At 39.9% G+C, this 15,480-nt stretch overlaps 2 protein-coding genes across 2 annotated transcripts in view; both read left to right on the plus strand.

Moving 5' to 3' along the window:
* Tm9sf3 (transmembrane 9 superfamily member 3) overlaps positions 1–10,318 on the plus strand; it is a 64,234-nt gene extending 53,916 nt beyond the window's left edge. Inside the window, exons 14-15 of the mRNA XM_042689562.1 lie at positions 84–160; positions 5,785–10,318. Coding sequence (XP_042545496.1) covers positions 84–160; positions 5,785–5,852 — 145 coding nt within the window. The 3' untranslated portion in view covers positions 5,853–10,318. The remainder of the gene's footprint in view (positions 1–83; positions 161–5,784) is intronic.
* A 4,704-nt stretch (positions 10,319–15,022) lies between these two features.
* Positions 15,023–15,480, plus strand: part of Tll2 (tolloid like 2) — a 114,355-nt gene continuing 113,897 nt past the window's right edge. The window contains exon 1 of the mRNA XM_042689365.1: positions 15,023–15,212. Within this exon, the coding sequence (XP_042545299.1) occupies positions 15,023–15,212 (190 nt within the window). The remainder of the gene's footprint in view (positions 15,213–15,480) is intronic.

Genomic DNA, 15,480 nt, shown 5'->3' on the forward strand with positions numbered 1-15,480 from the left:
GGAAATTAAATCTGTCGTTTAGTAAAATTTAAGGTCTTATCAATAGCAAAATATATACTAAGTGTCATTTTGTTTTATTGCAGGATGTATGGCTTATTTCAGACATCATTTTACTTTGGATATATGGCCGTATTTAGCACAGCCTTGGGGATAATGTGTGGTAAGTTCTGAAATTCTATAGCATCATGAGCAAATCATTGAATGTCTCTGAATCATAAAAATACAGCTTCTAGAAATTTAAAAATTCTGTGCTGTTTCCTTTATCAGGAATAACAAAGTGAAGAATCTGCTTTTAGTACTTGTGACTTTCCCGAAAAACCTGATTTATCCCCTTTTGGTTACTCTTTTTAATTCTAATAATTCTGTGTAAAGCATAGTTCCATACCACAGTTTGTTTTTCATTTTGAGAATTAGAATTTTGATTTTACTGTTTTGTATTGGGATGATATTTTGCTGTATTGCTCAGGTTGGCTTTGAACTCCTAGGCTCAAGTTAATCTCCTGCTTTAGCTCCCAAATATCTGGGCTTAAAAGACATGTGGCTGAGAATTGATATTTTTAAAACTTGAGTTCATGGAAAAGAATGTAATACAGGCAGTTCAAGGTATTGCCTGCATGGTTGCTGTTTGGAATCTGAGACAGCTAATGAAGACCCAGTGTCTGGAGAGCAGCATAGTTCATTGAGTGTGCACTTGGGCATCGGCACACAGGCCTTAATTTCTACCCACCACTCACATGCTCTGTCCTGATCACTGTGAGCTGAACATAGTGCTGCTATTGGATGGGCTTTTCACAGTCTTCCATCAAAAAGAAGAGGTAAGCGTTCATACCATAGCTAGAAAATAAAGAACTTTTGGAAACAGTATGATCAATGGAAAGGTCACACAGACTTGAGAGTCCAGAAGACCTGAACAGGTGAGCATGTGTGGCTGATCGCACGTGTGGTGATATAGTCATAGAAGTCAGCCTAGCCTCTCCAAGTCTCATTCTCATCTATAAAGTGAGCATGTCTCCCAGAGTGGTTGTCAGGTAAAGCAAGTCTGGACAGCTCTTAAGTGGGAAGAGGGAGCCAGTTGCAGGAGACACTGTAAGGCACAGGAAGAACCAAGGTTTCTGCACTCAGTCCTGGGTGTGAATTCTCTTACTCTCACATTAAATAAATAATCACTTTTTTTTTTCCTTTTTCACTCACTTTTCTTATTGGCAAAATTGAAGTACAGCCAGCCTTTCAGGGTAAGCAGAGGACTCAGTGAGCACTGCTGCCCTGGCATGATAGGGCTTCCCTCTGCTCTAGGGTGTGTTTCTGCAATTTCAGCCTTGCTATGCCCTGAGTTATCACTTGCCAGCAATTTCATGACTTTGAAGCCCATGAAAGGCAGAGGTATGGTAAGCAAAACTCAGAAGTAACTTACTATTTTTCTGGTTCACTGTTTCTCTCATCTCTGAGACTGAGTTAACCTCATAGGAATGATGTAAGGTTTATGGTCTGATCACTGTGGAAACATTGCTGAAGAGTGGCGAATTAAGTTGCTTTTCTGGTTTTTTTGGTTGCTATTGGCATTTTTTTTCATCTCCAGACTTCCATCTATAGATATATAGAATGGGCAACAGAGGAGGGAAGATAAGATAGATTCAAAGCTGGGTTCTTGTTTGACAGCGCTCCCAGGATCACTTTGTTCCTCCATTGAAGGAGGAACAGTGTTTGTGAGTGGTGATCCTGCATGCATGCACAAGCAAAATGAGGTTGGCTTTGTGGCCACACTAAGTAAGGGGAGAGATTGCTCTATATTTTACTCTTATGCTTCACTTATAACTGCTTTCTGGGTTAATTACATTAGTTAACTTTGAGGGGAAAAAGAAGAAGGACTGAAGGTTGAAACTAGCTGTATGATGTAGAAGTGTCTTCAGACAGTCTAATAGTTCTTTAATGGTTTTGTCCACTCTTAAATGTTGCTCAGTGGATTCTTTACCTAGCTAAGATCTTTATTATTGCTAGCCTTCAATCAGGTGACTATGCAGAATGTACTTTTTTTTCTGGATTTTTTTTTCTTTATGTGATGTTAGGAAGACCTAGAGAAATAATATGTTGACACTTAAAAAGAAAATAGAATGAGTTTAGCTAAATTTCTTTTCTGTTGAAAGTTTATTTTGACATATTTACAGTTCCTTGCCCTGCCAGTGGCATCCTAGCACTTTTTTTGATGTCAGTCATGGGTCGTGAACTCAGGGCCTGGATACAGTTTCCTGAGCCTTTTTGCTCAAGACTAGTGCTCTACCATTTGAGCCACAGCTCCACTTCTGGCCTTTTGGTGGTTAATTGGAGATGAGAGTTGCATGCATTTTCCTGCCTGGGCTGTCTTTGAATGAAGATCCTCAGATCTCAGCATCTTGAGTAGCTGGGACTTACAGGTATGAGCCAGTGGTACCCGGCTCTAGCACTCATTCATTTATTCATTCATTTTTGCAAGTCCTGGGGCTTGAACTCAGGGCCTGGGCACAGTCCTTGAGCTTCTTTTTTTGCTCGAGGCTAGAACTCTACCATTAGAGCCACAGCACCACTTCTGGCCTTTTCTATGTGGTACTGAGGACTCAAACCCAGGGCTTCTTGCATGCTAGGCTAGGCAAGCACTCTACCACTAAGCCACATTCCCAGCCCCAACCTGCTGTTACAGGTCATCTGTTTTGGGCTGAGTTGGGATGGGCTGGGGTGAAGTGCAAACTAGAACAGATTAATGTGTTGTCATAATACAAAAATTATGCACACCCACCAATTAATAATGTTTAAAATGTTTGCCAAAATGAAAAATACCTGTTAATGTTTTTAATGTATAGGAAGAAATGGACTTTGTGTTAAGTAGGAAAATAACATTGTTTTAGCCTTTATATTATGAACATAGTTCTTTTTTTTTTTTTTATGAACATAGTTCTGTTTTAAGGAAAAGTACATCTCTGTTATTCCTAAGACTTCTGCTTTTCTAGAGAGCACAGTCAGTATCCTCCTTATAAAGTCCTACTCTTATAAGTCTGTTTATGAAATATGTTTATAAAATTAAGAAAAATGATTCTCTAGGTTGATAGTAATTTGATTTTAAGCACATCTTACCCAGAAGGAAGCAATGCTTTGTAAATCTTGAAAACTGGATGCAATTATTAAACTAGTGCTATATTATGCCAGTTAAGGTTTTGATGGCAATTCAAATTTTATAGGTATTTTTATGTTAGAAACCCAGTTGTTTTTTTTTAATTGAAGTTTTTTTGTTTTGTTGGTCGTGGAGCTTAATCTCTGGGCTTGGGAGCTGTCCCTCAGCTCTTCTGCTCAAGGAGAGCACTCTACCACTTGAGCCACAGCACTACTTCTGATTTTCTGGTGGTTTATTGGAGATCAGAGCTTCACGGACTTTCCTGCCCAGGCTGGCTTTGAACCGTGATTCTCAGATCTCAGCTTCCTGAGTAGCCAGGATTACAGGTGTGAGCCACCAGTGCCCAGTTAATTGAAGTTTTTTTTTTTTCCTACCTACCTAGTAAAGAGGTTATTATTATAGCTATCTTAAATGCATTATCAGTATTTAAAATTTTAGTGTATTATGAAAGAAATGTCAGTGGAATAGGTTTAATTTATTGCTTTGGGATTTTAAAAATGTCAAATTATGGGAAATTTCAAATATATATAAAAAGATAAGCTGTCAGTAATTATCCACTCAATCTTGTTGTTTATATTCCCATTTTGCCCCACTTTTATTGTAACGTTATTCTCAGATCTATGTCACTTAAACTATAATATTTCAGTATATCTCTGTCTCTAAAACATAAGCCAAATTCATTATGCTGATGAAATGTTCAATTAGTACTCACATTTACTTCACCTGTTGCCACTTCTAGTTTTAGTACAGTTTACATCAAGATGCATTTAGGAGCCATGTATTGTTTGGTAACCAAGGGTTTTCTAATCTATTCATGTTCTTCTTTCTTCACTATTTTTTAAAAATTATTTTTAAAAATTCTGTTTAGCTAGGTATAGTGGTGTATGCTTGTAATCCCAGCGGCTCGGGTGGTGGAGACAGGAGAATTCGGAGTTATAGACCAATCCAGGCAAAAAGGTAGTGAGATCCTGTCCCCAAAAATAAAAGATCTTAAGGCTTGGGGTGTAGCTCAAGTGGTAGAGCATTTGCATGAAGTCATTTCTGAGTTCAGTCCCCAGTTCCACGAAAAAAAAAAAGAAAAGAAAAACAAAACAAAAAACCCCAAAAAGCCTATTTAGTGTTTTACACTCTGGATTTGGTTGATTGTATATGTGAGATGAGATGTCATCTAGTGTTTTTCCACATGTTCTCCTCTTGCATATTTCTTTAAACTGTTAATCACAGCCTTGTTCATACCAACTCTTATCTAACAATATGTAGCAGATAGTTTTCTTTTTCAAGGGGCATATATGTGGCCAACAGTCATTGATAATTATTGGTTAGCTCAAGTAATTTATTATAGTTAGAATATTTCTGTTTCTTAGCTAGAATACTTTTTATGAGAACCTTCTTTTCATCCACTATTTGTTTACCTTTAGGTATAGCTCAAGGGTGAAATTCACTTGTTGAGTAGAGAATAGTTGGTTCCAAAGTGAGTAATTATAGACATCTGGGTGTGTGTGCCATTATTAACTAAGAAAATTTACTTTTAAGCTTTTTGAGAATATTGGCCTAAAGCTGGGCACTAGTGCTCATGCCTATAATCTTCGCTACTCAGGAGGCTATCTAAGGATCGTGGTTCAAAGCCAGCCTAGGCAGGAAAGTTGGTGAGACACTAATCTCTAATAAACCACCAGAAAACCAGGAGTGACGCTGTGGCTCAAGTGGTAGAGCGCTAGCCTTGAGCTGAAGAGCTGAGGGATAGCTCCCAGGCCCAGAGTTCAAGCCCTACAACTGATTAAAAAAAAAAAGAAGAAAAAGAATATTGGCTTAAATGGCAAATTCCTAAGTGGAGAACTTTCTGACAATTTAGGGACCTACTCTCTTGTTCCGAATATTCATTATAAAGAATATTTCAGTTGGGTCATTCATGCAGCAAATACTTACTGAGTACCTTTTCTTGAGTCAGGTGCTTCGTTAACAGAATAGAAAACTGTTCTCATTTTCAGGAGTTTTGAGCCCCATTTGAGATTTATTCAAGACTAGCATTTCTTTTTACCTGTTTACCTCTCTCTTGGTTCATTCCTTCCAATATGTCTTCCTTTCTACTAAATGTACAGCTTCTCTAGCTGTAACAGAAAAGGAGTCTCAAGGAAGTGGCTCTTCTGGAGAGCTGCAAAGGCCATTGGCCATGCTTCTCAGTTCTTCCCTGAGGCACTGCTTGCTTTCACCTACCCTTGAGGTTGCAGAAACATACTAGTAGTAGATAAGAGACCTCAAATAGTACATTCTCAAATAAAGTAAGTTTATTTTTTCATTTAACAGTATTTTGTCTTAGTCAAGTTTTTTTAAAATAAAAGATGTATTGTAAGTATTCCACAGTTACTAATTATACTAATTGTGATTTAATTCTTTAAAAATACATTAGGTCAGATTTGGTATGTGACTGTAACAGATGAAAGCAAATAATAGAATTTTAATTAACAGAGAATGCTAGTATAATACTATACTGCAAAAAAAAAAAAACTTTCCAGAGCAGAGAGCTTTAGTAAATCTTGCATACTGCTCCATATGTATTTATTGCTTTATTTATTTTTAATTTAAATTTTAAGGTGATGTACAAAGGGGTTACATTTGTTTTAATACATTTTATTTTGTCTTTGCAGGAGCAATTGGTTACATGGGAACAAGTGCCTTTGTCCGAAAAATCTATACTAATGTGAAAATTGACTAGAGATACAAAAAAACCTGGAACTTTGGATCAATTTCTCTTTCATAGTGGTGGAACTTGCACAGCAAAAAAGGAAAGCGCAAGAAGAAATTTGGGCTTAACACTGGGTACACTGTGGGTCTCTCTTTCATGGATGGCTTAAAGTAACATCTATTTCCATTGATCCTAGGTTCTTACTGACTGCTTTCTCCAACTGTTCACAGCAAATGTGTGGATTTTATGCAGTAGGCATTACTACAGTACATGGCTAATCTTCCCAAAAACTAGCTCATTAAAGATGAAATAGACCAGCTCTCTTCAGTGAAGAGGACAAATAGTTTATTTAAAGCATTTGTTCCAATATAAATAAATAAGAGGGAAACTTGGATGCTAAAAGTACATGAATAGAAATCTTCCTGGCACTTAGTATTTCTATGTTCTTGAAAAATGATGTTCCAGAAAGATTACCTTTTCTTTTATTTTTACTGCCATTGTTGACCTATTGTGGGACATTTTTATATATTGAATCTGGGTTCTTTTTTGATCTGTTATTAGTTGTCCATGACCTGTACCCCGCACCCCAACGCAACTGCATCCTTTTTTAAAAAAGGAAAAAAAAAAAAAAGAAAGAAACTTAGCCAAGTTAAATTCTGCATGTAATATATCTGCTGTCATCTTAGTCAGACCAACTTTCCATTTATTTATCTTAAAATTATCCAATTACATCTTAATTCCATCCAAAGATACAGTCCGAAGATAGATGTGTATTCTCTATATGCAATTTACTGTACAGTTAGAAAGCAAAGTATTAAATGGAGAAGGTACTTGTTTTTATAAACATTTGAGATTTAGATAATCTACATTTTAACTGAGTATCTAAAGTGATTATCCCCTCACCCCCCAGTTAGTCTCACATCTTTTTTTGGGTTTGAATGAAGGCTTTACATGAGAAATTATTAAAAACAAGGGGGGGTGGGTAATAAATGTATATAACATTAAATAATGTAACGTAGGTGTAGATTTCCAACTGCATTTGGATGTACAGACTGAATAGGGAGTACTTTTTCTGATGATGATTGGTGTAGAAATGTGTGAATTTGGGTGGCTTTTTACATCTTGCCTACCATTGCATGAAACATTGGGGTTCCTTCAAAATGTGTGTGTCATACTTCTTTTGGGTGGGGGGTGTTTTATTCTGTTTCTTTTCTGAGACTCATACAGGAGCTAAATTTGTAATTTAGAAACATTTAATTTTGTTAATCCTGTCTGGGACATTTAAGTAACATCTAAAGCATCATTGCTTTAGAATGTTCAAATAAAATTTCCTGACCAAATTGTTTTGTGAAAATAGATGTGTTTCCAATTTGAAGATAACTGTCCAAAAAGCAGTGTTACAGAATCCCACTTATTTTTTTTTAACATACCATAAAATGTGCTTTTGAATACAAAGGGCCCATATACTAATGTCCCCAGCTTGCCTACATCCAAATTACCCAGTTCAGTGACAGAGTGAGAAACTGTTGAATAAAATTATGGCACCAGGCTGATGTGCTGTGAGTGGTGCAGGCACAATGGTAGCTCCTTTATTTGGTGAACAAATAGAGAGGCTGTTCTTCTCTAAAAGAAAGAAATTGCACTTGTGCATTTTTCTGGAATTGTCCATAGTGTGAAGTTTCTCTAAAACCATTGTGTTTCTGGTTTAATAATTTGCTATGCAAATGATCACTTAAACCAGTACTATACATTGGTGTTTTTAGAAAAACATCACCACTACTGAACACCTTAGTGTGAACTTCATGCCATTAGTAGTTACTAATGGACTCCACATTGTGTACTGTGGCATTTAAGCCTTATGAAGGGTGAAAAATTTGATGTCTGACCACTTAGGTAATGGCTAGTATGAGCAAATAGAAATTTGATCAGAAACTATAGGTATATACTTCAAGCCAGAATGTTGCATTAAACATAATCTGTTGGTTCTTCCATTTTCTTACCTGCATTTATTATCTTGGAAACTTATTATCTTTAAAACTCACTATCTTAATTACTTATGTTCTGTAACTTTTTAATACAAAATATTTTTAACAGGAAAACACATTATTTAATGGGGTATAAATTGGAACTGCAGGGTTTTGGGTATTTTTTGTTTTTTGTTTTTGTTTTTGTTGTCTTATTAAAATAGTAGTTTTTCATGCCATGAATCCTGCAGGTAAGATGAAGAGTTTTTAAAAAATATCTTAGTTATTTTCAGGTGAACCAATCCTTTCTAGTAAGTTGAGCTCCACTTGACAGTCTTTGGAATCTGTGGTGAAAAATAGATTTTTAATACTCAAATACATTAAGGGCATTATATATCACCTTGAAAAGTTCTTTACAAAAGTCATGGTTCCCACACCTGTAATTCTGGCTTTGTGGGAAGTGGAGATAGGAAGATCATGGTTTGAAGCCAGCCTGAGCAAAAGAATATTAGCAAGATTCTAACTCTTAAGAACAAGCCATATATGGTGGTCACTTGTAGTCCCAGCTACTTAAGACACATAGGTTGGAAGATTGCAGAAACAAGACCCTAACTAACGCAAAAAAAAATAAAATAAAAAATCTGAGGCAGGTGCAAGCCCTGAGTTCAGGCTTTAATACCTTCCTCCCCAAATCCTCTCCCCCAAAAGAAATGGTTTTATGTTGGTTTGTAGCTTCATGGAGAGACTACACAAATGTGTCTTGAAGAAGATAGAATTCATAAATGACTTAGCTTCTCAGTAGAATAGTAAAACAGAATCTTACCGAAGTTGAGAGTTTTTAATTCTGTGTATGTCTTTCATTTGCTAACATTTGCTCAATTATCAGCTGACATTTTGAACACTATCAAAAACAAAGAGTAAACCAGACACTGGTGGCTCGTGCTTGTATCCTCGCTTTCTCAGGAGGCTGAGAGCTGAGGATTGTACTTCAAATTTAGCACAGACAGAAAGTTTGTGAGACTCTTTTCTTCAATTAACCAGCAAAAAGCCAGAAGTGGAGATGTGCCTCACATGGTAGAGTGCTAGCCTTGAGCACAAAAGCTCAGGGAGAGTGCTCAGCCCTGTGTTCAAACCCCAGGCCTAGCACCCAAAGAAAAATCTTTAGGGGAAACTTTCTCTGTTCCTAATTCATCTCCTAAAATTCAACAGAGTAGAAGTTGACATTATACATCTCTTCTGGTACCGAGAGTAGGATAAAGTAGAAATGTAATGGCTAGAGGAAAGAAAAGTATACTTTAGTATATAGTGTTGGGCTCCTAGATGATACTGGGTTTGCCCACAAATCAAGCCCAATACTCTTAGAACTTATCATCTTGTGGTGATATCTGAACCTAGTGAACTATTTGCTTGGGTGTTTTCCACTGACAGTGGGCAGACTCTCTATAAAGGTGGTTGCTGCAAACTAGTTCTTCCAAAAGCCACTTTATTGAGGGTTTATCCACAAATTGTATTCATTTTGATACAGCTTTTGTTTCTCTAAATGTTTACTAACCACCTATGCCAAATGTCTTGCAAATAAATGTTATTTTTCAACTTCCTGAATTTTTACAAATGTAAAAAGAGATGATGTATTAATGTAATTTGTTCAGGAAAAGCTACATACCGAAGGGCTTCTGTATATGAATTCTAGGGGGCAAAGCCTATGTAAAACCTGTAGTTAGTCTAGGTTTTAAGTTTAGATCTCAGTGTGTGTTACTGCTTCATTCTGTTGATTTATTGGAACATTTATAAATAGGACTAGTTTTGTGTAAAAACACAAGTATCTTTCAAAATTCTAGTTATGAAGCTCTAAGTAATTACAGTGTTGAAATCTGAGAAGAGTTTTAGGAAAATGTTCATGACTGAGTATAGAAATAGTGTAGGTTGAAAGGTAGAAAATAAGAATTATTATGTTAGTGCAGAAATTTCAAAAAGTTCTATTTCAGTATGAGGAATAACTACTTTTCTTCTGAGCATTTTATAAAAGATAGCTCATTGGACATTCTTACTGGCACTATAGATACTAATATGCAAAGACAAAATCAGGTTTCTTTCATTGTTATGAAGTGGAGACAAATTGTTGCAAGAGCTGCTTATAAGTATTGGTGAACTAGGTGTATAGTAATTGACCAGAAAGCATGGTGTGTTTACAGTTAGAGTGCTGTAATAGCTTAAGGCAAGGAAGAAAAAACAGTTCTGTTTGAAGGACAACAAAGTGTCTTTGGGAAAGCACTCCAACTTGAGCTTTCCAGCTTGTTAAACTTGAACCTATTAATCCCCACAGAGCATGGACAGTCAACAGAGTTGGAGGGAAACAGTGATTGCCCAGTGGTCACTTCCGTTTTATACACATCCTTGGTTTGTGTAGGCCATATTCCACCTGGCTTTTTAGTTATTTAGAAATTTAGTAATGTATCAAATATAATTGAGGTTCTAATCTAGTCTGTTAATTTATCTGAAGCTGGATTTTTAAAAAGTAATAAAAAGTTAAACATTTCCCTTGAATGCTTTCTTTCTTTACTTTTTTAAGACAAGAGAAGCAAATATAAGGGATAACATACTAATAGCACTCAGTGTTCTACAGTAAATAAGGTATATGTCGGGGGAGCATTGCCAAAGACCACATAGTAATTGAGGCATTGGACAATGGGAGCAAATATAAAGCAGCCATAGTATAATAGGGAAGCTATAACTATAGAAACAACTGCAAATGAAAAACTTAGTTTTTTTAAAATTTAATTTTGTAAAGGTAATGTACAGAGGGTTTAGAAGGACTTAAAATTTAAGGTTTAACTCTCTTCCCCCAAGTTTATGAAGAAAAAAAAATTTAAGGTACAGACCAGTTGCTAGAATGGTACAATGAATAAAGTTTGTCTTTTAAATGTTTCAAATTACCATTCTTTTGACTCTTCATCATATATAATCTTCAAATCCTGCACACAGACCCCACCACCCCTGTTCCTGTTACTCTTAAAGAATACATTACATTAGTCTAGTATGTACTACTTTTTTCCATAGTAGTTTTACACATGTGCCCTCACAGCGTCCTTTGTTAACTAATAGCATAAGTAAGAAAGGCTTTGTTTTTATCCCAGAAATAATCAAGATTGGGGTCTGTTCTCTTGTTGGGTGTAACTGGAAGTTGGAGGTATCATCTCTGTAGCCCAGAGAGCAAGTAATGATTAGTATACTGAGTCAGTGTAATGATCAATATACTGATGGATGGACTGTTCTTGGTGTACTCCATTTGAAGCAGTAGTTAGTTTCACTTTCTGGTTTTCATATTCATTCTTAGCTCATTTTTAAGATCCTTCCCTGCTTCCTTTTCTCCTGATTTTTTAAGCTACTTAGTGTCTATACTCATTTTAAAGATCCTTCCCTGCTTCCTTTTCTCTTGATTTTTTTTTTTTAAGCTACCTTACTTGGTGTCTATACTTGGCAATTTGTATTTGTCTGATGGTTTTTAAGTTAGTGTGAATTTGGACTAATTCTGACATCTTTTTTCTTTTCTTTTTTGATTGTGGGGCTTGAACAGCTTGGGTGCTGTCCCTCGGCTCTTCAGCTCAAGGTGAGCACTCTACCACTTGAGCCACAGTGCGATAGAGTCTCATGGACTTTCCTGCCCGGGCTGGCTTTGAACTGTGATCCTCAGATCTCAGCCTCCTGTGTAGCTAGGATTACAGGCGTGAGCCACCAGTGTCCAGCTACTTCTGATATCTTCTATGAACACTTTTTGTCCAATTAGAAAAGGAAGCATAGAGGGAAGTCTGTTACTCAGCCAGCTTCTTAATTTTGAAGTGGGAACTACTAAACTTAATCTACAATTTGACATTAGAAAAGATAAAATAGGCTACATTTGGACATATGAAATCAATGTTATTAAGTGTACAAGTGTATTTAGAGTGAACCTTGTTTTAATTTTCAAAATTTAATGTGATAACCTTCAAATGAAAAACAATTTAGACAGTTGTAGGGAGGCGATGATGTAAGTCTGGCCAGCATCAGTTTGTCTTAGCTAAGTCTTACTTTTTGTGCCAATCCAGGGGCTTGAACTCAAGGCCTGGGTGCTGTCCCTGAGCTTTTATGCTCAAGGCTAGTACTCTACCACTTGTGCCACAGCTCTAGCTCCAGCTTTTTGTTGGTTAATTGAAGGTAAACATTTCTTGGAGTTTCCTACCTGGTCTGTTTTCCAACTGTGATACTCTTATCTTAGTCTCCTGAGTAGCTAGGATTTCAAGCATGAGCAACTAGTGCCAGACAGCTCAGTCTTAAGTGACCAAGATTACAGGACTAATTCTGAAGGTCCTGACGGGGGAAAGGTAGAGTCTGTCTAGAGAGACAGGTGATTCTAAGTTGGGGTTTGTTAAGAGTGGGCTGCTGAAGTAGCTCAGGCAGGGCAGACCTGAATTGGTGTCAGTTGTAGCATTTGCTCCATTAGATGCTGTGTGAGGATGCAGGTCTGTAGCTGTTAGTGTTCCAGGCAGAGCATGGAGGTGTGAGGCAGCAGAGCTAAGGATAGCTGCCAATGCTTAATGTGAGTGGCATAAAGAAATTATACGCCAATGATAGGCAAAAGGAAGACAATGGTAGTGGGGCCCTGGTACTCCACCTGAGAAGCTAAGATAAGGGTGTTGGAGATTCGGGGAAGGTGTAAGGCAGCTGCTGAAAATTGTAACAGCATCTCTGTGGTTAACAATGGGAGAAAAGAGTGAGCTGGAAGAGAATGCCTTCCCTTCTGAAGATTGTGTTCCCTGTCCTGGAGAAGATTTTGATGGTAGTTGGTGGAATGGGAGTTTCCAGGGTTGGGTAAAGGAGAATAAAAAGACCTGAAGGGGGTCTAAGGGCTGCTGCAGAAGAACTTGTTCACTGAGTAGAGAAGCACCCAATTTAAGCACTGACTTAAGATTGAGAATTTACTTTCAGGATTTCCAGAGGACTAAAGTTCTTGGGAAGAAACCCACCAAAATTAGGAATGTGTAATTGTTGAATAGCTTTAGGTCTTTAGCCTGTGCTTCTAAATGTAAGCTTTTTCGTTTTAAAACATTTTTTTAAAAATATTTTAAAGTGATGAGTTAAATTAGGAACTGTAACTGATGAGAAAAATACTAAAACATCTCAGTCTTCCTAGATAGCCTTTCTAACAATCCCAGTGTTTTGTTGCTGATTGCCTGTTGGTTGATTGCCAAAGCAGCATCAAAACAAGCCCTTTGACGAAGTTGTACAGCTTGCTCACCCCGAGGCCCCAGTCTTCAAATTTTGGACAGAGGGTAATGATGAAAAGACCTACCCACCAGGTGGGGACTAGAAGGCAGTAAACCTCACAGCCTCCGTGCATGCACAAGGTGGCTTCTGATGTCTGTTTTCCAGAGGAATTCCTTGCTTGTGAAGCCAGTTGGCTTTTGCCAACTGCCATCTGGACACCTAAAAGTGTCACAGACGTTTGTTAGGCCTTTTAGATGTTGACTTTGTGGACTTGTCTACTGACAAGTGGTGACCTTCATAGGGGTGAGTACAGCGTACTATGGCGTTGGGTTTGACTCCTAGCATTCAGGCAGAAATGCCATTTAATCTCCTTCCACACCTATTGCCTATTTAATGGCCACTTGGCCTTCCCTGCCATTTGGTGGGATCCATTTACCCTAGTCCCCTCTTCCTGCCCTGCCAGTTCCTAACCCGGTCTTGACCAATCTTGACTTTATCCTATATGTGCCCATTAGGTGATAGATAACTTGGGTACAGGAGGCAGGGTCAAACTTCATTTCTTTGTAAGAACCAGGATGAAATATTTAGTAGTACCCTTTCCTGGTTTGAAGGAATTGTTATCCTAGTTAATAGAATAACATAACCATAATGTTATGAAATAGATGGTTGGCACAAAGACCAGCTGTGTGCCCCCTGTTCGTTATTTGTTATTAATGGCTATAAAAACCATGTGGAAAGAAACCTACAAGGGTTTATTTTAGAACTTTTAAACTTCCCTAAAAGGAAAGTTAAAGAAGTCTACTGGGTGTGATGATAAAAAAATTCTGCACATGCCATTGGTATTTACTTTATAATTAGGGCAGCTTTGCTTTCTCACACAAAATCTTTGAAAGCCTTACTGTAATAATACATGTCTAAGTTAAAATGGTTCAATTCGGACCATTTTTACGCTTAACGCACATCATAGAAGTGGATTTCAAGTAGCTTTTGATTGTTACTCCAAATCATTTGGGCATATATTTATCATTTGCTAAAAGAAACCCGATGCTAGCAATTGGTCCTTTTATTCTGACAGGCTAATATTGAGGGACTTTAATGAAACATCTAATTTTAGGAAGCATGGTGTGGCTCTAAGTTTTAGACCATAGGAAGCATCACGTAGGCTGTGCATGTGCGTGCGCGCACGCGCGCGCGTTGTTTACTGGGGGGGGGGGGGGGAGTCACCTAGAGGGGAAATCTGCCCCTTAAACGTTTTTTACATACCACCAGCCACTGCATTGAGTTGGGTGGGCGCCACCGCAGATGCCTCTCGTAGCTGGATGAGAGGTGGTTTGAAAGGGCTGGGGAAGCCGACGTCCTCCGGTCTTTCCTCCTGTCCAGCCGCCAGTGCCCTAAAGCACAGCACGAGTTGTTAGCGACTCGGAGCGCCTGCCGGCGTCCACGTGTGCGCCGGGAGTTGTAAAGTGAGTTACTGAAACAGCGAGGCGGGAAGCCCGGCCGGCGGAGATAGTAAGGAGCATCGTTCCGGGGAGCCCGGGCCCGGGCTAACGCCCCAAAAGGACGCCTTCGGCGTGTGCGAGCGCTACCGGCTCTCGGCCGCGGCCTTCAGCATCCTCACTTCGCTCCCCTTCCTCCGAAGTTGCGGAGGTGCCGGGAAGAGGAGGGGCCTCGCCTCGGGCGTCCGAGTGATTGGCTGTCCGGAGGCCTTGGCGGGGGCTGTGTGGTCCAGCTCTGGTGGAGAGGGGGCGGAGCGGCCACTGCTTCACCACCACCGCCACAATCGCAACCTCCGCAGCCTCGGCCGGGCTAGTCGCTCCGAGCGGGCTGCTTCCCGGGTGCCCCATCGCGGACAGTGGGCGCCGCGCTCGGCTCTCGGCGAGGACGCCATGCCCCGCATCCGCTCATAGCCGCCGACGCCGGACCCAGTGCACCATCTCCCCCAAGCCGAGCTTTCGCGCTCGCGAGTCCCGCGGCCCCCACCAGCCCCGCGCCACCATGCCCTCGGCAACTGCGCTCCGGGCTCTGGTGCCACTGCTGCTGCCGCCCCTGCTGCTGCTGCTGCCGCTGCCCCGCAGCGCCGGGGGGCTCGGGGGGCGCTCGGAGGCCGCCCTGGACTACTGGGCTCCGGAAGGCGAGGCGGGCGCAGAGCCGCAGCTGGAGCACTACCACGATCCGTGCAAAGCCGGTAGGTGCCGCCGCCTCGGGGCAAGTCCAGCCGAAGTTTGCCTTTGAAATGCAAATGAGTGGTGGGCGAGCCTGCGCCACCGTCTCTGGGGCGGGTCTCCCCTCTCCCGCGATGTCCTCAGGTCCCCGGGAAAACAATGCCCCCGCGGAAACTGCCTAAATACCCGCGGGTCCCAGGCTCGCGGGCGCGCCCCGGGCAGCGTCCAGGACCGGCCCCTAGGCCAATGAGGGGCGGGGGGGGGCGCTCCGGGAGGCGGCGGGCTCCGGGG

The sequence above is a fragment of the Dipodomys spectabilis genome, unplaced genomic scaffold (assembly GCF_019054845.1).
Source record: "Dipodomys spectabilis isolate Male_0828 unplaced genomic scaffold, ASM1905484v1 ptg000125l, whole genome shotgun sequence".
In the NCBI taxonomy this organism is placed as follows: Eukaryota; Metazoa; Chordata; class Mammalia; order Rodentia; family Heteromyidae; genus Dipodomys; species Dipodomys spectabilis.